At 51.8% G+C, this 23,600-nt stretch overlaps 2 protein-coding genes across 5 annotated transcripts in view; both read right to left on the reverse strand.

The window, feature by feature from the left end:
- Window positions 1-1,061: 1,061 nt before the first annotated feature.
- On the reverse strand, window positions 1,062-4,619 carry LOC122392770 (alpha-2C adrenergic receptor-like). The gene is made up of 2 exons (XM_043388034.1): window positions 4,041-4,619; window positions 1,062-1,073 (listed from the first exon to the last, which is right to left on the reverse strand). The coding sequence occupies exons 1-2, from the start codon at window positions 4,617-4,619 to the stop codon at window positions 1,062-1,064; spliced, it is 591 nt and encodes a 196-aa protein (XP_043243969.1).
- Window positions 4,620-10,408: 5,789 nt separating this feature from the next.
- LOC122392775 (LIX1-like protein) overlaps window positions 10,409-23,600 on the reverse strand; it is a 48,621-nt gene continuing 35,429 nt past the window's right edge. For 2 of the 4 annotated variants that reach the window (XR_006258579.1, XR_006258580.1), the window contains exons 3-7: window positions 17,148-17,288; window positions 12,976-13,119; window positions 12,269-12,382; window positions 10,577-11,900; window positions 10,409-10,530 (exon numbers count right to left, since the gene is read on the reverse strand). Coding sequence is in view for 2 of the 4 variants with exons in the window: in XM_043388038.1 (XP_043243973.1) it covers window positions 11,745-11,900; window positions 12,269-12,382; window positions 12,976-13,119; window positions 17,148-17,288 (555 nt within the window). In the remaining 2 variants the exon portion in view is untranslated. Of the gene's footprint in view, window positions 11,901-12,268; window positions 12,383-12,975; window positions 13,120-17,147; window positions 17,289-23,600 lie in introns of all 4 variants that reach the window. The other 2 variants (XM_043388038.1, XM_043388039.1) reach the window with 1 other exon arrangement.

Genomic DNA, 23,600 nt, shown 5'->3' on the forward strand with positions numbered 1-23,600 from the left:
CGTCGATTATTTCTCGCCGAAAAAAAACGAGTGTATTCAAACAAAGAAAACAGTACAAACATGCACCTCAAATAGGTATACAAATATGCACAGATAACTACAGCTAAGGCTGAGCTAGACACGATAAGTCAGGACACTGAGTAACACCGCGCATGAGGTATGGAGCCAGGTCTGGGTCCGCCAGAGGGTCGCGGCTCAGATCGACATCTTGTAGCACAAAACTTGCCCTCATTTCCTCATATATCTTTCTATACATTATAAGGCGAGTAGAGATTGAGCTGATGGATTTTGAGGGTGATGATGGTATGTCTTGGTGTCCGGCAAAAGAGTGGGATGCTGATGGTGTGTCGTAGTCGTGGGTTTCAAGCGCTGGGGATGGTGGTGCTGTTGGGTTGGATTGAGCTGGTGATCGTGGCTGAGGGAGGGTGTGAGAGAAGTGGGCCTGAGTGTTACGGGTGTCATGATAAGTCTGTTGTTTCGGTGTATGATGTGGAGCTGCACGTGGTGGTGAGGTTTGGTTGGCGGGGCTCATGGAGGAGGAATGATCAGCAGAGCCTCTTATTGCTACCGCGTTTCCGCGGATGACGGCAATAGAAATTTTTTGCCATAACCAGGCCGTCTCGCGCCTCTCGCCGGTTACTGCTGTGATCCTACGGCCGAGTTCCTGCACTAGGTTGATGGCACTGGGGCCAACAACGCCTGATGTTTCGACCGCCAATGGAACGAAAATGTACTGGGATGATAAGGAGGCGTACCGCTGCACCTTTCGATCCTCTGCGGCCCGGGCCGCTGATCCTGGTTTTATTGCCGATTTTGTCAGGCTGCTTTCAGCAAAAGTATCCGTGCATGTCGCGTCCCAGATCAGGCATTTTCCGCCTTTAAAAGGGAATGTGGTAAGCCGGTCAGGACGCTTGCCGTCACCTCTGTCAAGGCCAGTAGGCTCGAGGACGGACGGGACGCCAGATGCAGCGAGGCTGCGCTTCACCAAATCGTTCAGCTCGGCATGACGGGGGAATCGACCAGCACTTTTGCTGCAGGATAAGGCGTGATGACCCAACCTGTCAACCGGGCGGCTGCATAGGCGACAGGCATGAGGCTCACATATAGCGGCGCCAAGACGGAGAGCCACTGCTATTCTAACGGATTCCGGGTCCAAAAGAAGACCAAGGCTGGGGACCGGTACTGCTTGAAGCCATGCGGCTGTGTGGGGCTGGGTGGCGGCAAGTAAACGAGCTCTGTGGATTTGATTTGTTTCGCGGAGTAACTGTTTGTAGCTAGCCTCCGATGCCAGGTCGTCCCAAGCCCTCTGCTGTCCTGGCATAGAGGGGTCGGGGAGTGTTGCCTCACCGATTAGAGGGAGGAGTCGGTCAAGCGCAGGTTTCCTGGCCAGTGTGACATCATACATGTTTCCTAGATTGCAAAGAATTGACGAAACGAGAGAGGATGCCTCAGTCAGAGATGCTAAGTGACAGGGAAGAGCTAAACGTTCGACTGATCTAACGCCTAGACCCCCGTACCGAACCGGGAGGGAAGCCTGTGTCCAAGCCTCGTCTCTTATACTGACATTGCATATGTCTGTGAGCGCCGATCGCGTAATGGCGTCGATGGCCTGCAGTCCCGTGCTATCTAAGTACATGGGACTGGATCGCAGGAGATTGCAATAAATGGAAGGGTGGATAAGGGTTAAAAACTGTTGCTAGCAATTCGTTATTGTTAGCTGAAATTTGTGCTTAACATGAGTTTGTGAAAGATCTTCCTTTCAATCGTAATTTATGTTGTCACGGTGTTACAGCGGGAGCTGCACTTGTTGCACGATATTCACAAGATGACGCAAACGAGATTCCCTGCCATCGGACTGTCTTTGGCTTGTACTGTATGGTCGAAAATGATATTTATTCAGGTGGACATCATGCGCCCATCAGCCGCCCGGTCATGATTCAAGAAGGGTCTGGGCTACCCCGGTGTCCATTTGATGTCAATCCCGCGGATAGGCGCACCGGTGCTCACTATACGTCAATCTACATGGTACGGCGCTGTCAGAGAAATTGCGTACCTCTGATCAACAGACATCATTTTGTTATATTTGTTTGAATAATAATGAAAAAGAATCACATACCCCAGCCAGGTGACTTACTACGCAGGAGATAAAAATACTTTAATACAAATGATCTGGTATCTGTCAGCGTACTACCGTGATATGCTATGTCTGAAGCTGAAATTGCGGGACCCAAGACTTCAAAGATTATTTTCAATCCAGAATAATGGTGAAAGCTATGGAAAATGCATTTGTGGTTTCGTTAATGCAGTCGCATCGGAGGACCTATCTGGTATAGGCAAATGCCATTTATTTGAATCGAAATGGAACTGAATTTATGTCTGGATGTTGAGTCACTAATGTAAAAATAAAAACCAGTAAAACGCCTTTTGGGCGAAGAACGAGCGAGCGAGATAGTGAGCCATGCACGTGCGGAAGGGCGAGAGGGTGCTTCCAACGGGCTTGCGCAAAGCACCCTTCTAACTGGTCGCTAGCGGTGTGCCAAATTTGAACGCAATCGGCCCGGCCGTTCCTGAGATCTGGAAGCGGCATTCTGCACGTGCGCACGTGCAAACGGGGTCCAAAATGACTTTTGCACGGCACCCTACTAACTGGTCCCCAACCGTGTACCAAATTTGAGCGCAATCGGCCCAGCCGTTCTCGAGATCTGGAAACGCCCCCTGCACGTGCGCACGTGCAGTAGCACCCTAACCGCAACACATGGGAATGCATTGCCTGGTGGGTGCCTACTTGCATGCCAAGTTTCAGCGAAATCGCCCCAGTCATTACCAAGTTACTGAAATGGGAACAAATTTGGCACCTCTTATTGTTGTATTTTGCACGTGCACTGGGGGTGACCCACAAGCATCGAGAGTATCCAATTTTGGGTAGAAGGGATGCTGCTACCCTATAAAAATTACCGCAAGTCAATCGCCCAAGCGGCTGCTGAGATATGAGCCTCTCAAAATCACTACTTTTGCAAAACAGCTTGAACACCCTTGACTTTTCACGTGGCACGTGCCACGACGGTCACTGAGATGTATCAAAAGTAGTCAATTACGGGGTAGAAGGGATGGGGCTACCCAACAAAAAAGACCGCAGGCCAATTGGTCCAGCGGTTGCTGAGATATAAGCCTCTCAAAAGCGTTACAGGCCGGGCCGGGCCGGGCCGCTCATACTGAGATTTTTCCGTTATATTGAAAAGACTCACTTCGCTCGCTGCGCTCGCTCGCTCGTAATAAACAGAGAAACACAGTTTATTGATTTTGATAATGTTAGATCTGTGAAATGATTGATTTGATCAATGACATAGTCGAATATTAACTAACATGAAATTGTCGATTACACTGTTATAAACTATGCTTACAATAGTCATTCGTTTTTGCAAATACCTATGTTCGCGGTTAAGGGGACAAAAAACATTCTTAATAGGTGTTACCTACTTTGTTGTGAATCAGTCGCTGTTGAGATTGACTACAGTCAATTGAATAAGACTGCGTATAAATTGAAAATCATGCTCTGAAAATTAATCGCATTTACAAGTGATACGGATCCGCTGGAATACTGTAATCCATTCCAGCCAGCGAAAAGTGACCTCATCAGAAGTAGCGGCTAAGCGGACCCCCAGTGACCACCCGTTCCTTCCTGTGTGGACCACCATGACCGCCCGTTCCTTCCTGTGTGGACCACCATGACCGCCCGTGCCCGTGCAGTGCCCATGTCGCGGTCCACCCGGCCACGTGCCGCTGGTAACGGCACGGCACCTGTGTCGGCACGTCTGGCCGCTAAGCCCGCACAGAGGCCGGTAAGCCGTCACGTCCGTGGCCGGCTCAGAGCCCCGTGACGTCCAGGGCGCGGTCCGAGCGGCACTGCGCCGCCGAGCTGATCCCACGGCGGCGCAGGTGATCCCCGGGAGCCGCCCGGCGCCCGAGACTACCGGTCCGTGAGCGTGCCGCACGTGTCGGGGGGGGGGAGGAGAAGGCGGACACAGCGCCGCGGCACTCACCTCGCACTTTGGGAAGTCGCTCTGGACGCGCTTCTTCCTCCAGCCGAGCAGCGGCGGGAAGCAGATGAGCGCGCTGAAGAGCCAGACGAAGGCGATCATGAAGATGGCCCGGCGCGGCGTGCGGCTCTTGAGGTAGTCGACGGCCTGTGTGATGGACCAGTAGCGGTCCAGGCTGATGAGGCAGATGTTGTTGATGGAGCTAGTGCAGGCGAGCACGTCAATGGCGGCGTGCAGGCTGCACCACAGTTCGCCAAACAGCCAGTAGCCCATCAGCTCCTGGGCCAGCGAGAACGGCATAATGATCAGTCCCACCATGAAATCGGCCACTGCCAGTGACGCGATGAACCAGTTCTGTATGCCTTTGAGCGCCTTCTCGGTGGCGATGGCGATGATGACCAGCATGTTACCCACCACGACCACGATCATGATGAGCGTCACAACGACCGAGGTGAGCACGATGCGCAGCGTGGAGTAGCCGGACGGGTAGAGCGACTCGCCCCAGGGGTAGAGCAGCAGCGTGCCATTGGTGCTGTTGGCCTCGGCCGCCTCCGTCAGCGGGGTGACGTTCACGGTCGCCATGGTGTGGGCGCCGCACCCGCTGCCGCGGACGCCGCCCGCCGAGTGCCGACCGACGCCGACCGGCCCGCCGACGCGCCGGCGACGACTCGGCGCGCGCCACTGTCCGGACGCCGAGGCAAGGACCGCGGCGCGGGCGACCGTCGGCAGAGCGGCCGACCGCCGGCGGACCGAGCGCCCGAGGGCAGAGCCGACGAGTCAGTCCTACCGACCGCGGGACCGGCAGCGCGGCCGGCACCGGCTGCTGCACGGCCCTGCAGTCTGGTTTGGCTAACAAGGATGATTGAGGTCTAAGATAGGTATCCGTCCCATCTTAACATTTTGTACAGGGTGTCCCAAAATTAATGTCACACCCTCCCACCAGGGTTGTATACCAATCAAGTCGATTGAATTGATTGATTTGATTCAGCGCGTATTTTGAGTTGATTGGATTGAGTCGATTGACTTTTCGAGATGACTGGTTGACTGACTCGTTTGACTTTAGCGACTGGTTGACTGATTTGATTCCCGAAAATTAGAGTGACTCGTATGATTGAGTCGATTGAATGGAAAGTTGAAATAAGTTTTAGTTGACGAAAAATAATGACACCAATTGATGACATCAAAGATCACAAAACTACACTGAAAACTGCTTGTCATCACAACTGCAATATGGAGTAGATGGCCAAATAAAGAACAGGGCCTAAACATGAACAGCCAACTTTGACTTTCAACTGCAATAACTGCTCCAATCCTGTGATAGAACCTGGCGATGCACCTACCTACCTTTCTGCACTCAGCAGGAATTTTTTTTTAATCCAGATGATAAAGTGCAAGGCCCTATATACTAATAAAGTGTGATTAATTACTAATTCACATCTCCACATCTCCTCAGAAACAACCCACTGAACTCTATAAATATCTGAAACCCCTACAAAAATAACTGAAACAAAAGCGCCGTTTTCGTCTCGCTAATTACGTTTACATTAATAGCTAATTTGCTGCATTGTTTAATTTGCAGCAGAACGTTTGTTGATCCTTTTCTCCTGAGAGCCTAGGCATAACATATTTCATTTTCCTCAAAATATTTTACCGAATATTATTAAGCGGTTTTATTTCAATTGAAATAATAATTAAAACGAAATTGGTGTTGTACAACCGATTTATTTTATGATGATCTACCATACTACATGATAATCAATGACGTCATCTTACCAAAAAATCAAAAAACGAAGAATAAGAATTTATAAAAGCTTAGCATACTTCTTGGCAAAACGTTTTCTTTGTTTTTTCGCAGTCGCACCAACGGCATTTAATTTTCCTTGTTCTTCTTCCTTTGTCCTTAACTTATCCTGTGGTTCCAGAGTCCCTGTCCTTTCCATTTCCTTTTAAATATATTTTTAATGCTCATCCCTATCCCCCAGTCCTAACAGTTTCAAATTGTATTGCAATAAAATGTTTTGAATTCTTCACATATAACCTATCTACCTTCCTTGGTACTGTTGGTAGCCAGTGACACATCTAGGCAGGTAAGTAGGTACCTACCTGCTTTCCTGCTGTCTTCATAAAGCATACCTAATGAAGTTGTCAAATTTATAGCACATTTTCAACACTTTCATATCAATATGGTGTCAGTGTGGCATGTAACCTAGCTAGGTTCATTATGTTCATGATCCACCTGTCCATCACTAGGTATCCTTCCTTATTACATAGAAACTTTGAATGGCATGGCAATTTATAATTTTAAATGACAATATTTTTGTTTCTTCTGTAGGTAGGTAGGTAGGTAGGTACACCAGACTGCTATGGACACTTTTCCAAGTTGGTGGGGCGAAAAACCTAATGTATATCTTGGTTTGAGTCGTTTGATTGAGTTGATTGATTCCTTTCATTGTCGCGTTTGAGTCGATTGAATCAATTCCCGAAAACTGCTCTGACTTGATTGATTTGATTGGTTTCCCAAATTTGTCGTGATTGAATTGATTGCTATTGATTGAGTCGTATACAACCCTGCCTCCCACAACCTTTGTTTTGCCTTCTACTGCGCAATATCAATATAATTTCACCGGTACTGGCTCCCAGACCATATTGGCTACATTCTAGTCACGTGACTTTCAAATTTTTGTGTCCCTGACCGGTCAAGGGGTGTACGGAGGTCATTTCCGGGGCAGTACCCAGCGCGCGCGGACCAGGTGTCCAGGATGGCGAAACTGCAGAGCAAATCGTCCCGCAACGGGGCAGTCGGCATGGTTGCCGGTGGCATAACCCACGGCCAGGTCGCCGAGGTACTGGGCATGAGTTGTCGCACGATTTGACGCTGGTTATCACGCGACAGAAGCGGATAGACGCCTGGGAACAAGCTAGATCGCGGCAGGAAGACTTCCGCCAGCCGATAGCGCAGATCGTCATCGCGAAGTGCGGAGCTAAAGACGGGCTTATCCACAAGGAAATTGGCAAGGAGGTTGATTGACAACAGCCATCCAGTCTTCAAATTGATAACCCATCGGTACCGGAGGATGTCTCTAAGCTGAAGACCAACAAGCCACGTTTCCAGCCGAAACCCTCTGCTGAACATGTCCAGGGCCATCTTTCAACAAATCGGCGCCCCGGCTCATCGAGCTAGAACGACGAAGGACTGGTACAGATCGAGCTTCCCAGCATTCTAGGAGAAGGACAAATGGCCGGTGAATAGCCCCGACCTGTCGCCGATACAAAATCTTTGGGCGATCGTCCTAAGAGCCGAGGTGAACAAAACGGCGCCAGGATAACCTGAACGCACGCTGACCAGGAACGTTCGATCTGTCTGGTCCAAGATCAGTCCACATGGCTAGACATGTTGATGTCTGGTGTCCCGGACCGTATGCTTGCCCGCATCAGGAAGAAGGTGGAATGCATATGTAAGAAAAGCGCGCCTCTCATGTTTGTTATTTTAATGAATTTGACGCTGGAAAGGTGTAACATTATTTTTGGGACACCCTGCACGTGATGGCATTGTATATATTTAATAGGTCGATTTTGTATACATTTATAGGCATTATCGTTTTGCTCCTTTTTCCAGGACCTGGCTAATAGTTTGGTGAATATGGACGAGTTTTATCCTAACAACTATACCGAAATTCGTGATGAGTGTTCCTGCTCCGACATTTTTGAACAAGGACGCATGCGTGCCTCCATCTACCCGCATAGATCTCATGTATTGGTTATATTTAGGTGCCCATGGTTATGGTCAAGTGTAAATTACGACGTTTGCGAAACTGCCTCCTTTGCAACACTTGAAAAAACAGCACCGCTCAAAATCGTCATCAATGGAGAGACTTTGCCTTTAAAGACTGTGGTGTCGGTTCTGCAGGGTCGATCGACGCCACGTGCCATGTGCTACGTGCCGCCAGACAAAACGCCTCATAAACTCCTTTGTCGGTGGTTCTGGATAAACGAATGGTGACACATATTACTCCACTGTGAACCAGACGATGCAGCTCACCATCCGGCGCCACATGCCCTCAGGCCTCATGACTGCGGCTTTGACGCTAAACATTAGCCCTCTTCGAACATTGAAATAAGTAGCACAAAAGAGATTTTAGTTAGAATGTTTTGTATTGTAGGATTTCTAGCCTTGGAACTTTGGATATGCAGGGGTTGTTGCGTATGGTCCTAACCGCTTGGCAATTGCATGTAATATACGCGCCGGAAAGTTTGGAGTTGACATAATTAAATACAATTAGCAAATTGCGTCTCAATATGCAAATTGAGGCAGACAATACTTCAATTATGTTAAAAGTTGAGCAGAAATCGTTTCCGTTTTCTTCTGGGGTATGAAATTTGGTCACCGTGACAAGCAGATCATCCGTCCAGTCCGTCAAGCCCATGGTTAAAGAAAAACGACCAATTGACTAGTTCACACAACTCGGCGCAAATTTTAAATACCTGTGAGCTGGCCAAAGAGAAAGTTCGAGTGGTGCAGTTCGTTGAAGTTGGCGTTTGAAAATACCGACCTACATAATGTAGCTGCCTTACCAGAAAATGGCGGTTCTTATCGTTTGTATTTTGTACAGCGTGGTATCCCTCAACAAAAAAGCACAACGTGCTAACCTAACAAAACTTGTTTGGGCGCACAATGAAATACAATTTGCAGCAACAGAATGTCGCCGTGCGGCGTCTCTCAAACTAAAAAGCCTGTCGCAGTGGCGGCCGGGCCATGGAGCGATATTGGCATCGTTAAATCATTGTTTGAAACCCAGACGCCTTCGAAAGCCATAATGACGGCGGAGATCGATCGGGCGCTTACGGCGGCTCCTGACGTGTCCTCCGGCCCGGCCGCGGCGACAGCCGCCTCCGGGCTGTGGGTGCAGCCTACAGGGTCGTCTGTCTCATCAGCCGGCAGGCAGACGTCGACCGTTTTTGCCGCGACGCGACGTTACGACGAGAGCTTCATCGCCGGAGCCGACGCTCATGCAATTACATGAATGGCACCGGAATGGCGCCATGTTTCCCCGAGTAATGTGAAAACTTGCCGATCGGCTGGGTTTCCGGAGGAAATAAACTGTAGAAACGCGCTCCCTACGTCATCTGTCGGAGATTCATAAGGTGCTAAATGGGGCATGAACTACATATGATGGATATTGCCCATTTGGTTCGGACACTAAGCTGACTTTCAGATTATGAATCAAAGTATTAGTATTTGTCCATTTGGTGCGTTGATTTTATGAGAGACCAGTTTCCCAATTTCTCTTATTGCGGTATCGTCTATAATTTATTGCTTCACTCTAATAAATTGGTTATGTACATACATGTTTTTAGCTGTGAAATAGAGCTGCATGAATTGACCCGGTAACTAAAAACAGCATTTAGGTACTCTTTCCAACTTACTGGCTGATATAGGTAAGTGTACCGCCATATTTATTAGATCTAGACCTATAACAAATGCCTAAAATGCGCCAGTGCGCACCATGGCTGATGGTATGTGACAAAGCAGGTTTTACATTGTTCCAAAAAGTTGTCTTTTTTAAGTCTTAATGTATTGAATGGTCGGTTTTGCCATGATCAAATAATTAAATATGGTGATGAAATTGACCAATAATTCGGCCTTATTTTCGGCCTTATTTTGTTATATAAAGATACATCTCACTGCAATGTTATTGGTCAATTTCATCACCATATTCTTTAAGTCTTTTTAATAAGAAATTGTAGTGGAGTTGAAAACAAAACACATTATTGTGGTCGAGCTCGAGGTAGGCATTAAGCAAGTTTAAAATAAAATAAATTGAGCTTACAAGTAAAGGCTAACTCGTAAATAATATCCGCTAGCCATTCCAGTAGTTGTACATATGCAGAGAAATGAATATAAGTAAGCTCTTAAACTATGATACACTATCAAAGCAACCTTGGAACAGAGTACGCACACTATGCCTACTGTCCTCAGGTCTGTGACTTGCGAGGACACATTCCTGCTATTGCCTCCTGCAGGTGGCGTGTGCGATGGAATGTGTGGGCGTGCAGCTAGCAGGCTCAGCTCAGCATCCAGTCTTCGGTATACCGTGGTGTAGTTATGATGAGCACTTAGCAAAATTAAAGGTAGGTGCCAGCTGCCATAGCTTCGTGCCAGCTGTTATATTTTATCTACGAATAACTTCATTACCAACTATTGGGTACTTGCCGAATTTCTGCAAGAGTTTTATAAAATGGAAAATAGTGAGCAATAATATTCGTACAGCTTTCATCTGTGGTATGCGTTACATTTCGAACGGCCCAACTGTCACTGAAATACCGTTAATCAGCTCTCTCTGCTCGGTATCGGAGGGGTGGCATACAGTGGCGGCGAGCGTGGCTCCATTTATTGACCCTCTAAAAACGAAATGTGAACGAGCCAAATACAGTCGGTGACGGAGCACCGTTACACAGTATGTACAGGGCCGAGCCGAGACTCACCCACGGGCCGGCGGCTGTGCGGCGGCGGCCGGCGGAGTGGCGCCGGCCGGCCGCCGCCGCCGTTTGGAGTTGGCACCAGAGAATTCAGCGCACGCTCAGACAACTACAATCACGGGTATTTATTACAACGCTCCACCTGCCTTGCATGGTGTTTCCACGTGGGCGCAGTCAAATATCATGTTATAGCTCCCGGCGAGCAACAATTCAGCCGACACAAATTTCATCCCGCATACTAGCAAACATAAGTCGGAGGACTACTTTAGTTTAACCGCGCCACTAGAAATACTGCAACTAAAATGGCCGTGGCATCTGTTCACACAACATACCGATAATCACGTTGGGCATACGCTACTGAAGCACAGACAGAGGGTACAGTTCAAAGCCGTCGGTATCGGGGGAATAATCAGCAGATCGGATCGGAAAGCAAAGCAGACAGACGTGTAGTATACGTTAGTGTTTTAAACAGCACACATCTGCAGGCAAAGAGAACCACCATTTATCTAGAAGCTGAGTTCTCGTGTCGCACTTCCAGCAAACAACCTAAACTGAGTCAATATCACATTCTAACGACTCGTGCCACGATTTACGTTATAATGATTTTTACTTAGCAGCGGACTGAGTAATTTCCATTTGTAATCGCATGTTTAACAAAACAAGAAGACAATGCCAAAATCAATTTGCATGTGAACGATGAATACATGGACTGAAAGGGATTGAAAAACGAAAGGATTGTGCTGCAAAAATCTTTGGACATGAGCACGTTCATCTAAAGCCACATGATATATTTACACCATCAAACAAAAACTACGATCGCTTCTCTCTCTCTCTCTCTCTCTCGCGCGCGCGCCGTCTTGCAGCAACAGTAACACATCACTTTGATTAATCTCGTCTCGCGTCGGGCGTGTATGTGTGTTTGTGTATATATAATCAGCATTCAGCACTATATGCGGCGGCTGGCTGCTGTCGCGCGGCGGTCCGGGGGCACTATGGTTAGGTGAAGCGGGGTGGCTGACAGCTCCGGCGTACTATTGTCAGTCAGGAGAGCAGCTCAGTCGGCGCCGGCGGCGCGACACCTCATCAAACAAATCTGAAAGAACGGACTTTGTTGTGCTGGCGGCGGCGGCGGCGGCGCGCGGGCGGCCGGCGCCGGCGGGTCGGCCTTCTCTGAGATCACGTGACCCGCCACCCTGCCGCCGTCGCCACCGTCGTCGTCGACGCTGATCTCTAGGAGATGGTGTCGACGCCGTTGAGCTGGGCACAGGCCAGCATCAGAATATCCTTCTTCTCCTTGGGGAAGCGGAGTTCGCGGCCAGCCAGGCGCGCCTGGTCCAGCTCCTCCTCCGCGGAGCGCAGCTCCTGGGCGATTATGTTGGACATCTCCTGCGCAAAAGAACGGACAGCACTGTCAGAACTCGGTCATGGAAGCCACAGAGCAGGCCTCTGGCGGTCATAATACGTGAGAAACGGTGCATACAGACAGGGCAGATTAAGGCCTATTGAAATGCCTATCGCGTAATGCACCCTTACAAAGCCCCTGAACAACTGGTAACCTTACGTACAGAGTCTCATTTCGTTTGTTGACGAGCAAAAAAAAAAAATATCATCGATCTTTCGACTAAATGCACGCATTCCACTAAATGCACATACAAAATACAATATATGAAAAACGTGCGCCCTTGCGACTCAGGACCGCAGCCCCAGAGCTGCTCTCCTCCGAGTGGCCTGCTGTGGCGTCCCCTATAGCTGACCTGTTCCCGGGCGATCCAGTCGAGCGCCATCTGCGACCTCATGTCGTCGTCCAGGTTACGGTGAGAGTAGTGGGCGACCACCTCCTGCCGGGAGCACTGCCGCTCGCGCATCGCCTGCCACAGAGGTGGACGGAGACAGTGTCAGACGGCGCCGTTATATAGGTGTGGAGTTATATGGAAAGGACAAAACTATACGACTTCTGTTAGATGAAGCACGCACTTGTGACTTTGTTTGTTTTGTTGGGTTAGGCCCTTTCGGTCGACAAGACCATTGCAGAGCCGGAAGGATGATAGGAATTAGGGGGAGACATTGGTCTGGGCAGGCATCCTAGTGAGTCGCCGGGGCTGAGCCCGTCCGAAGACAGGCCACTCAGCCCCAAGGCACTCACTGCACCCGGCTACGGGGTGCGCTCCCTCGGGAGCAGCGGTGCCGCTCCAAGGGAGCAGCCCGCATGAGATAAAGTTGCCTGTCCAGCCCGGAAGGGGGTGGCGGTGTGGAGGAGAAGGATTTCAGAATCCTGAGGATAGAAGCACGGATAGGTGACTTGTGACTTTTCTTTATAGAGATGAAGTTAGAACAGTCTAAAACCTTAAATCGTGGTTTACCATATGCCTTTAGTTTCGAAGTATCTTTGCATTATTTAGTGGGTACCTCCCGTCACAAAAAGTATAGATTAGAGTAATGGCTTCAGCATTCATCCGCTCACCTTGAGGGAACCATTCCAGTGAAGGAGCTGGAAGACGGTCATCAGCTCCTGGAACTCTAACATCGTACGGCCCTTGTTCGACTCCAGCATGAAGCGGAAGGCGCCGATGCCCGTGTTGGGGTTGTCTGCAGCGTCCTGGCTGCCCTGGAACGCACAGGTGGCGCTAGTGAGCGTTACAGAATACAGATGTCGCTCAGGTCTACCTCCCAGGTCTCTAGTTATCCCAGTGTCGCCGGCATCAGTCAGTGCGGACGAACGTGACAGCGACCTGCACCTTCCATAACAGCACTCCAAGATTGTTGAACAGATAGAGCTTTATCAATAGCAGCACGCTAGCAAGCAGAGGGTGATTTCAACTCTGAAAACAGTTACAAATTAGGAAAACCTAAATGCCTCGAGAACAATGAATCAACATAAATATTTGTGGATTGATCGCGTGTCTGAATCTCTAAAAGGCAGCCAGGTATTCAGGGACACGAGCTAATTCGGCATCCTTTACCAAAAACATCGTTTCATTCCAATCTGGCGAGTAAGATTGAGCCAAGCCACGTGAGGGAATGAGACACCAGCAGAGTGGCACCCGTCCCGCCCGGCCGGCGCCGCCGCTGTCTCCAAAACAGGGCAGAGCCGGCCGGTGGTGACGTGACAGCCCTCTCCACTTGGAGGCGGTTAATGTTTGGTCAGCCGGCGGAATATCACAAATCAAGGGAGAGACAGACAGCCGCGGCAGCGGTGGTGTCATCCGTCCTCTTTCAAGTGACCGAGAGGACATAGAACGTTGGTGACATTAACGCGAGCGAAAGCCATGTGGAGAGAGAGAGAGAGAGAGAGAGAGAGAGAGAGAGAGAGAGAGAGAGAGAGAGAGAGAGGGAGAGAGAGGGGGAGGGAGGGAGGACAGGGAGGGAGATGCGGCCGTTGTCAGGGATGAGGTGACACACCGACGACGCACGCGTCCGTCACGTCAAGCCTTGTCACCACGTCCACGTCAAGCATCACGTCATGCCGTGATCGCCAAGTGACTGAGCCGGTTTTAATCTACATCGTGTCTCTGTCCGTGATACCTATGCTAGAATGTGTTTCAGCTCATACTGTTTCCCTCTAACCCTCGCCCTGGCAGGGCATTTTTCACAACACGGCCTGGCGGGGGGGGGGGGGGTGATGCGACCCTCCCCCTCGCGATTGGCTCCTATGGCACCTAGAAACACCAAATTTGTTAGGTAGGTGGGCCCCCTGAAGTTCTCGCCCTTGTGCAAGTTTGGTTGCTCTAGGTCAATATTTAGGGGGGTTTTGGGGGTATAAATGTAAAAATTTCGCTAAAAACAGGTCAAAAGTTTTTTGCTTATAACTTTTGATCTAATTAAGATAGAGCAAAAAAACACTAGTGAACTCAGCACGTCAAGACACGTCGAATGGTATACTTTTTTGCTTGCTTAAGTGTACTTAAAAAATTCTTAATTATTAACCCTATTCCTGGCGGGCTCCGCCGGGACAAGAAACTGGCGGGGGGGGGGGGGGCCGATTCGGCCCCCCTGAGATCTCGAGAACGAAGCAAGATAGCGACAAACGGTAAACGGCATCGGATACGCACGGTCAAGATCTACAATTTTTACAAAGGTCATTTTCAGGTCAGGTCAAAGATGACGTCACAGGGGTCAAAAAGTCAAAATGGCGGCGCTAGATATGGAGAGAGTTTTTCTCGAATAACTTTCGAATTAGTCAAGATAGGAACAAACTAAGGGCATCATCGTGATCCTCTCGTCAATCCGCATCGAATGATATATATGTTGACCTCGCAAGGTCAAGGTCAAAGGTTGACCTCAGGTCACGTGACCTCGAGGTCATCATGTATATCATTCGATGCGTCTTGACGAGCTGAACACAATGAGACCATCCACGCGTCTGTATCTTGTTCCTGTACGGAGTTATTGGCCAAAAACCTTTGGTGACCTTTGATGACGTCACATGACCTCACAGCTGCCCAACAGCAAAACAGACCTCAAGGTAGTGAAGGTTGATCGTATATGAAGTCATGTATGGTATATGGGGCCATTCCGACCCGTTTTAGTGGTAAAAACAGGGAGTTGATTTTTTCCCCATTGACTTATAATGGGGAGGTCGCGAAACTGACCTGACCTTAGGTCACCGATATCAAAATTCCGAGATATACAAATTGCACATACTGGTACCCTAACTAAAGCCTGAAGAGAAGAAATTGATCGGTCAACAACTCTAGCTCTGGCGTGATTGCAAACTTTTCTGAGGTAGGGTCACCAAACCGCCTCTGGTGACTTGACCTGAGGTCAGATCAACTCAAAATTTTCAGACATGTTGCGTAGAAGCCTTTTAGGAAAAGTCAGAAAATTTGAGCTTCCTAGCTCAACGCGTTTGGGAGAAATAACCAAAAAACCTCAGGGGGGGGGGGGCTCCTGAGGCCCCCCCCCCGCCAGGAATAGGGTTAAGTAAACTTTAATTGATTAATTAAGTTAAAGTTAACCAAATTGCATCACATCGCATGTCATTCGATTCGGCTTCTCAAGAGGAGCACAATAACACAATTTTTTTAAGCTCTAGCGTCATTGTGTGCCAAGTTATTGACAAAAACGTCATTTGACCTCAGTTGACCTAATTTGACCTGATCCATGGATAATTACACCAAATAAAGAAGCACCAAGTGACATGCTGTTAAGTACTGTGGTTTCAAAGCACAAAAGTGATATAACGAACCGGATACCTCCAGTATCTTCAGAGTTGAATATTTTCCCATAGGCGTATGGGAAATAGGCGTATGAATATTTTCCCATAGGGTCATTACGACGTAATGACCTCTATTTGACCTCAGGTTAGTGACATAAAAAACAAGCTATATGTTATACAACTCGGTGAACTTAGCACATCCTGAAAGTTTGAAGGAAATCAGTCCAAAGCTGTGAGTTGGACAGGTGCATAAAGAAAATTGAAATTTTTACCATGACCTTGTACCGGTTGTCCTGACCTGGTGACCTGACCAAAGGTCACATGGACCTGAAATTTTTAGGTCATATGTAAAAAGGTTGCCCCATAGGCTGTGCTAAATTTGGCGGCGCAGCGCCGCCGTTTTTACGCTATCTTTGAAAAACCTTAGGGGGGATTGCATCACCCCCCCCCCCCCGCCAGGGCGAGGGCTAAAACACCTTATGTTCCCAGCACTCTCCCAGGCCTCCCTCCATCGTTCCTGCGTCTAAGCAGTAAGGCTGCAATTCCTACGCCCACACAGCCCCCACCATCAGACGGCCACCCACACCCACTACACTGTCGTTTTTGTCCTCAATGGTAGGTACAAGGCGCCAAGGTGCGACACTCCTTGTGCGGCTGCGACTGATGTGGCGCAGGTTAAAAGAAACGCTGCGAGCCGTTAGGTGAGCGATATCGGAAAAACAGACAAGACTGTGACGTGATGACGAAATACAATTTTAAATATGTTGTTAGACTAGGTGATTTGAATGAACGCATTTCCAAAGCAAAATCCTTGCTAAACAGAGCTTGTTTTCCGCTGCCCAGGTCTTGACCTAGAACGGCGGCTCTAAAATGATCAGATTCGTAGCCAAAATAGTCAAATAAAGGTATTATAAGTGTGTCTACATGTAAACGGATACCTCCGCCCGATTGCGTTCATGGACTTTATCTTACGGGAAATATCGAGCAAAAAGAGTGAATAGTCACTCAAAACGGTGCGAATATAAAACTAAATCAAGATAATACCTAGCTGTTACGGCACGCAAGGTGAACTAACGTGTAATTTAGATAACGTTGAGCTGTCAAACAGATTTGTTTCGTCGACACATAGGAAGGAAAAAAAACGACGCATTAGGTGACAGTTCATTGCCTTATCAAGAAAGCATACGACGCAATAATCCTGAACTCTAAGCCTGCGCAGTGCGCAAGTGCTGAAGGCAAACACATGTAACATGCAAATATTATGCCATATGTTTTCCCGGCGACGTGTTACTTTTCCGGGCTGGTTTTCGGGGAAGTTCGTCACACCCCGACTGTTGACAAATCACTGCCGCCAGGCTACGGCTGTTGGCCATGAACAAAACAAAACTGTCCTTATCTGGACCGGTATTTAGAAGGTGGGAGCTGGCGACGTCGCCCCCGACTGGGAAAGGCACCGGCGCCGCACGCGAGCTGCTTACTTTGAAGGTGGCGCGGGCGTCCTCCACGGCCCGCTCGATGAAATCGTCCGATATCCTCCGTGACGGGTGCTCGTTGAAGACGGAGTTCATCAGGGCGATCTTGGCAGCGCTCCGCCTCGCCTCCGCTTTGGTCGGACAGTTCTGAAACAGGGGAGTGAACAGCGTATGAGACGAGGCGGTGTGTCACTGGACGCCGCACTGCAGATAGTCATAGAAGTCAGATACTGCATTGTGGAGACAGGTCAGAGGAACGTTCTCAGAAGTAAGAACAGTTCCGTATACAAGGTCGTAAGGTCACGGGCGTGGGGGGCGAGCGCAGGTCACTTGGGACGTCCTCCACTCTAGCGCCTCGTCTGGTCGTGGACGGCAACAGGCAGGGGGCAGAGCCGTATTGGCCACATGTAAATGAATTTAAGTGGAAAGCCTTGTTGCTGCTGTTTAGCCGGTCGGTAGCTCTCGGTGACAATCGCATTATCTCGCCGTCCGCGAGATGTGACCCTCGCGTCAGCTGATGACGAGATGCTGCCGAGGTCGACTGCGGCCACTGGGGAGAGGCGAGGGAGGGGAGGAGGGGCCGACCAGCGCACCCAGCCGCCCCAGCACGGACAAACCGGCCGGCCCCGGTATATGGATACGGACGGCGGCCCTTATGAAAGTCAAATGACGGCCGGCTCCTTTGGCGCCACAGCTAAGAATACACATCACACTTTTTGCATTGGCCATCGGAACTGGTGTGTAAACAGCGCGCGTGTGGCGGCGCCGCGCGCCGCATACGTAACGCGCGCGCCGACCCTTTAACGTCGCCGGCGGGCGGCGGTCGAGATGGAGGGCTCACGATCCGCCGCCGCCGCCCCCGCCCGGCGTCTGGGGCCGGCGGCCGGTCGGCGGTCGCTCGCCGGACATAACCTGCAAACATGACCTCTGCAGCGGCGGCCTGCCGGCTCTCGCCGGCCGGCGCTCGGCGCTCTAACTGCTGAAGGCCCGTTACTGGAGTCCGGCCGGCCCACTGCACAGCACACGCCACAGTCTCGTTACACGGGCGTTTCGCCGGCAACGCCTGGCCATCGCCGGCACGCACAACGTCCGTTAGCTCGGCAAATTCCAGATCTCTGCCTCTCCGGCCGTCATCTCAGCGAAGTGGCCGAATTATTACCGTCTCCTGATTTATATTCATTGGCGCACTTGGCTCGTGAAAGAGGTGTGCGCGCTGAACACCAGCTTCGTTGTACTAAATTATTTAACTCGTTTCCGAATGCTAAACAAACATTCCTTAGTTACGGCTCGTGCGCTCATTCACTACAGACCCCAATTTTCTTCCTTCCACGGTAACAGACGCCGACTGGTTGTAAGTTTGCTGGTATGGATGGCCACCAAAGATGCTAATCAAATAAGTGATGCATCTCATGTGCAAACGCATAGCGGCACGCAACACCACAGAACACAAATCTGTCAACTTCCAGCCCATCCACGCCTCAAGCCAAATCATAATCATATCAGTCTTTCCATCTAGCGTCGTCTCACATGCCGACTTCTGCATCATTTCTGCAACAGGAGTAATCATGCATCCACTCCTTTTCTGAGGTCGCTTTCTAGCCATGGCCAAACCTTTCTTTCCACATGGCACCACCCAATCTGCCTGGGGGCGGTGTCGGCGGTATGCCTCGCCCGTCCGCCACCTGGCACCGCCGCCTCCGCCGCCGCCTGCACGCTACCCCCGGGCGCGTCGCGACGTTCCGTCTGCACGTGCTGCACGTGGCGGACAGGTACAGGACGTGCCGGCAGTCACGGCAGGTGACGGCATGCCGCCTGGCGATGACACGATGACGGCACGGTGACGGAATCCGTCGGCGGCGTCAGCGAGGGAGGCTTAGGAAGTCACGAACGGAGTCCGTGAGCGTACCAGTCGAGCTGACGAGTGACGAGCCGTCACGGCAGTGTCGAGCACTTGGTGCTTGGTGCAGGATAGCAGCATTATTTGAGGTCTGCATCGTTTTCTCACATGCTAGGCTGTTCATCTTTGAACGTCAGTTGGAGCCTATCCGTTGGAGCGGCTATCAGTTGGAACCTCCACGCCGTACGGTTGAGTCCCTCCGTGCCGCACAGCCGGGTCGGGTCCCCGTGCCGTACCATCCTGTCTCCACTCTGCGGCACTCTGCGCCACGACTGCGGCCGCGCAGACGCCGGCGGCCGATCCCCATTGGCCCCGGGGCTGTCTAAATGTGATCGATCGGCTCATCGGAGCATTCCGAGCCCGTCTATTTACATTTCGCCGGGCCGCTTCACCGGCCGGCATGGCACCCTCACTCTGCGGCCGAGCCCAACCAATTAGCTCGCCGATGGGCCGCGAGAACCCCAGCGATCGATCCGGCTGACATGTGACCTGGCCCGGCTCACCTGACCTCAAGTCACTGGGTCGCATCAATACCCACTCTCCGAAAGCATCTGGTTTATACCACGTGAGAGGAGAAACGAGCTGATGAGTGAAATTGTCATGCCCGAGCGGCTACAAGAAATACTACGGCTCAGTCCAATTGAATCGGCCATAAGAAAGGGTGAACACAGTTCAGCTGTAGATCAACATGCTGCGATGGTGGCCGAGTGTCTCGGTCCGGGCCCGGGGAGCCGCCAAACGCATCAAAACCATCCAACTTGCGCCGGCAGTCAGACAGTGAAGGCCGTCAGCAGCGGGCAGCCCGAGCTGTGGTCAGAAGTGGGCAGTGGGCAGTCGGCAGTGGACGGCAGGGTAGTCTGCAGAGGCGGACCGGCCATAATTACATACTACCAGCCGGCCGCTCGGGGCGGCGCGGACCGCTCCGTTAGCTTGGAACAAACGCCGTCTGCACGGGCGTGAGCGCAGCAGCCGCGCGAGCAATCACGAAAATGGAGCGGCCGGTCACGATCCCGGGCTGGTCACCGGCGCCATGACCGGCAATCTGCGGCCCGACAGCGGGCGGCGGCGGCGGAGGGGACAGCGGCACAGGTAGCGGAACACTGTGCAGTGTGAGGAGACAGCAGCAGTAGGGGACAGCCGCAGAGGTGGTGGCAGCGGGGACAGCAGCAGCGGCGGCGGCAGAGAGCCAGCCGCAGGGACACTGAGCAAAGGCAGCGATGGATCAAATCCAATGTTCACCGAGCCAGTCACGGCAGCAGAGGAGCACGTCAGGATTCGGAGAAACGCCCGGCGGAAAGTTGACTCTGCAGCAACTGTCGATGACGCGGTCAGATGTGAAGAGTGTTCGTCGGCTCCCGTCATCCAGGCAGTGACGCAACCACTCGTCATGGATGTGACAAGACAAACACTAAATATTTACATTACAAAGGAAAATTTCACGAACGCGATAGGGACTGAGTAAAACGGAAAAGAAACAAAACACCAGCGCTGAACAAACTCGGCTGAAGCGGAGACAGTTTCTGTCAACACCATGCCACGAAGCTTCGTCGGCTTCTCTGAAACGTTATCTTCGACACACACAGACTGGCGAAAAAACAAACACCGATAAATGCCGTCAGACGAAGCTGTCACTCCATGAGCAGAGAATCAGCGACAGGTTCCACTAGGCACACCTGAATCAACTAGTTACAAGAACAATCGGCTCTAACGAATGCTCTGGCTCCATCCATTTCGTTCGTCCAATCAGTAATGACAGGGGCTGGGAGATAGCGTTTTTGTTGAGCTTTTCCATCTCCACCCCTGTAATCATCGACCCTCGCGGCTTCCTCGGGAGCTGGGCCCTCTCCAGCGCACCCACCGGTCTCGTCGGCGGTTGGGCACCCATGGGCTGCCGGCGCAACCCCTTCGTTCCGTCCGGCGCACCGAACGGCGCTCTGCCAGCCTCCGTGGCAGTGGGAAGCCATTATTACACCGTCAGTTTCGACGGCTACCGGATCAGGGTATCACGTCCAACAAAAAGCCGGAGTCATTACGGCTCGCGGCGGGCGGGGCCGAGCGGGGGCCGCAGCCGGGCTGACCCAATCCCCGATAATTGCCACGCACACGGCGCCCCGCTCTGCAATTAAGCTAACTAGAAGCGCTGCTGCGCGCCCGGCGCCCACCCCACTGGCCGGGGAACAAAGAAGGCGGGCGGGGCGGCGGCGGAGGAGGCCGACCCGCCATGGGAAGCCGATTCGGAGGGAGATAGCGAGGAACAACCGGACGGGGAAGTCTAACCCTACTGCGCACCAGCCACTCGGCCCGACTGGAGGGGAAATCTCGCCGACCGGAGCTGCAGCTAAAGCTCCTGCACGTGTCCCGGTGACCGCAGCTTTGGCAGCCCCAGCAGAGGTAGCGGTGCTGTGAACGGGACGGGCTGGCGCCATCCGGGAGCCGCCGAGGGGCGACTGACCTCCGCCGTGTCCCACAGACCTCTGGGAGAGGCCGGTACGACACGGACGGTCTGCTGTATCCGGCGGGCCTCCGAGTACGACCCGGTACGACCCGAACAGACCACCGCCCAGCCGGGCAGGCGGTCCGCCGTACCGTACCGTCTCCGCCCGGCCGGCACCCATTAACAATATGCATGCATTAGGCATAATTCAGGCTGAGCCGGCTCGCTCCCACGGTGTCCACCGGGATAGGACCGGCCAATGAAAGGGCTGCGGGCGCCGGCATCCGATAGGAATGTCTAATCACGTCTGACGGTGGCTCTCCGGGCCCGCGGAGTGGGACGCGGCTGCATCGCTGCGCCGCCGCACATGCAGGCATTCGGTAATAAAACAGACCACCCAGCACACTCTCCCATGGCCGGACGACGGTCGGTCGGCTCTGAACGTGACGGCCCACGATCGCCCGCGGCTGTGGAAACGGTCCGTGAGCATAACTTTCCATGATATCACGCACTCACGAATCTTCCTGGTGAGGGGTGAAAGTCCACAAAAATCAGGGCGCTTGGATGAAGGAAGGCTGGGATATGCTAAGTAGGTAGGCACTGTGAGATTATCGATTGCGCTACGATTGATTAAAAGTTGAGTGCAGACACGGTAGAATTGCTGCAGGAAGACTGGATAAATACAGTGTTCCCTTTTTAGCATCTGAATGGGATACAACGACAAAACAAAATAAATGTGGGTTACATTTTTAGAGATCAAGTCATTTAGGTATCTTTCCTTGGACACAATTAACATTTTCCTTAGCCTTAAATGGGCTATCAAAATTTCGAACAGTAAACAAAACATCTGTCTAAAGAAATGGCGCGGGTCGAATTAGCCCTCGCAAACACGCTGAGCCCTCCTCCATCTCCCAGCACCGATACCTATAACTCTCCGATGCCATCCCCTTTTCCCTCGCGCTGTCACTAACTGCCGTGGTGACGCCACACCGGCATCTGTGACGTCACACCCTCCCCAGTGGGCCGGTCTCCGTGCGCCTGTACCCACGCACACGGCCAGCGTCAGTGCGCATAATTACACCCAACTATTTGATTCTCATTAGCGATCGGTCCGGTAATGGATCGGCATGCGTGGCATGTCTGCGGGCGTGTTGGCTACACCCGGCGGCGGCGCCTGGTAAGGGAGCCGCGCTCGGCCTCGGTCCGACCCGGTCCTCTGGTCCTGCCCGGTCCCGCCCCGGTCCGGGGCCGTCCACAGAGACCAGTGCCATCGTCCAGTTGCGCCGCGCCGGCCAACCGCAGTTGTGCCGGGCCATTTAAATGTGCCTGCGACCGAAAAACAGTCGCACGACCGGCGGCGAGAATAAAAATGTAGCGGACGTCGCTCGGGTATGTGGCGACCGGCCGGCAAGACGGATGGCGCTCGACAGGGTAGGGGAGAGGACGGGGACATATTGACCACTCCGAGGGCGGACGCTGCTCTCAGGGGCGCCGCGCCGGGCTGGGAACGGGTGGTGGGACGGAGGAGAGACGTTCAGAGAAGGAAGGAGAAGCAGAGAAAGAAATAAGAGGGGATGCTGTGGGGTGCGGAACATTCCACACAAGGGCCTCTTCTCCGAAAGTCATTATGCTATGAGGGAAAGGCGCAGTACGCCCGTTTCTCTGCGAGGCTTCGGTCATGGTCTGTTAATATGTAGTCGTCCAGCTCTTCCCCTGATGTAAGTGGAGCGGGTTTCCAGCTCATTCCCAGGTCATTGCAGCCAGAGCTGAGCTCGCGTCCGACGCTGTGCACAGCCATGAAGAGCACCGCGACTGCAGATCCCTCGCCCACCTCCGCCGAGTCTGCCTGTCGTTACTGTGCCCGGCTGAACGAATAGAGGCCGCTCGGTCCGCGCTGTTGGGATTTAATAACGAACGATATTTAATTCATGCGGCTCGGAGGCGGCAAGTCGGGCTGTAGCAGGGTGGCTGCCCGTGTGGACCAGACCACGTCAGTGGAGTGGACTGCACCGGAGATAAGTGGACTGTGAGCAAGTACTCGGTACTGGTAGTGGTGCAAAAGGAAAATATATTGCACCTATACGGTGAAAGGAGAGCCAGCTCGTTTGATGCTTGAAAAGCCGCAAAG

This window comes from Amphibalanus amphitrite, unplaced genomic scaffold, assembly GCF_019059575.1.
Source record: "Amphibalanus amphitrite isolate SeventyFive unplaced genomic scaffold, NRLGWU_Aamphi_draft 000500F_arrow, whole genome shotgun sequence".
Taxonomy (NCBI): domain Eukaryota; kingdom Metazoa; phylum Arthropoda; class Thecostraca; order Balanomorpha; family Balanidae; genus Amphibalanus; species Amphibalanus amphitrite.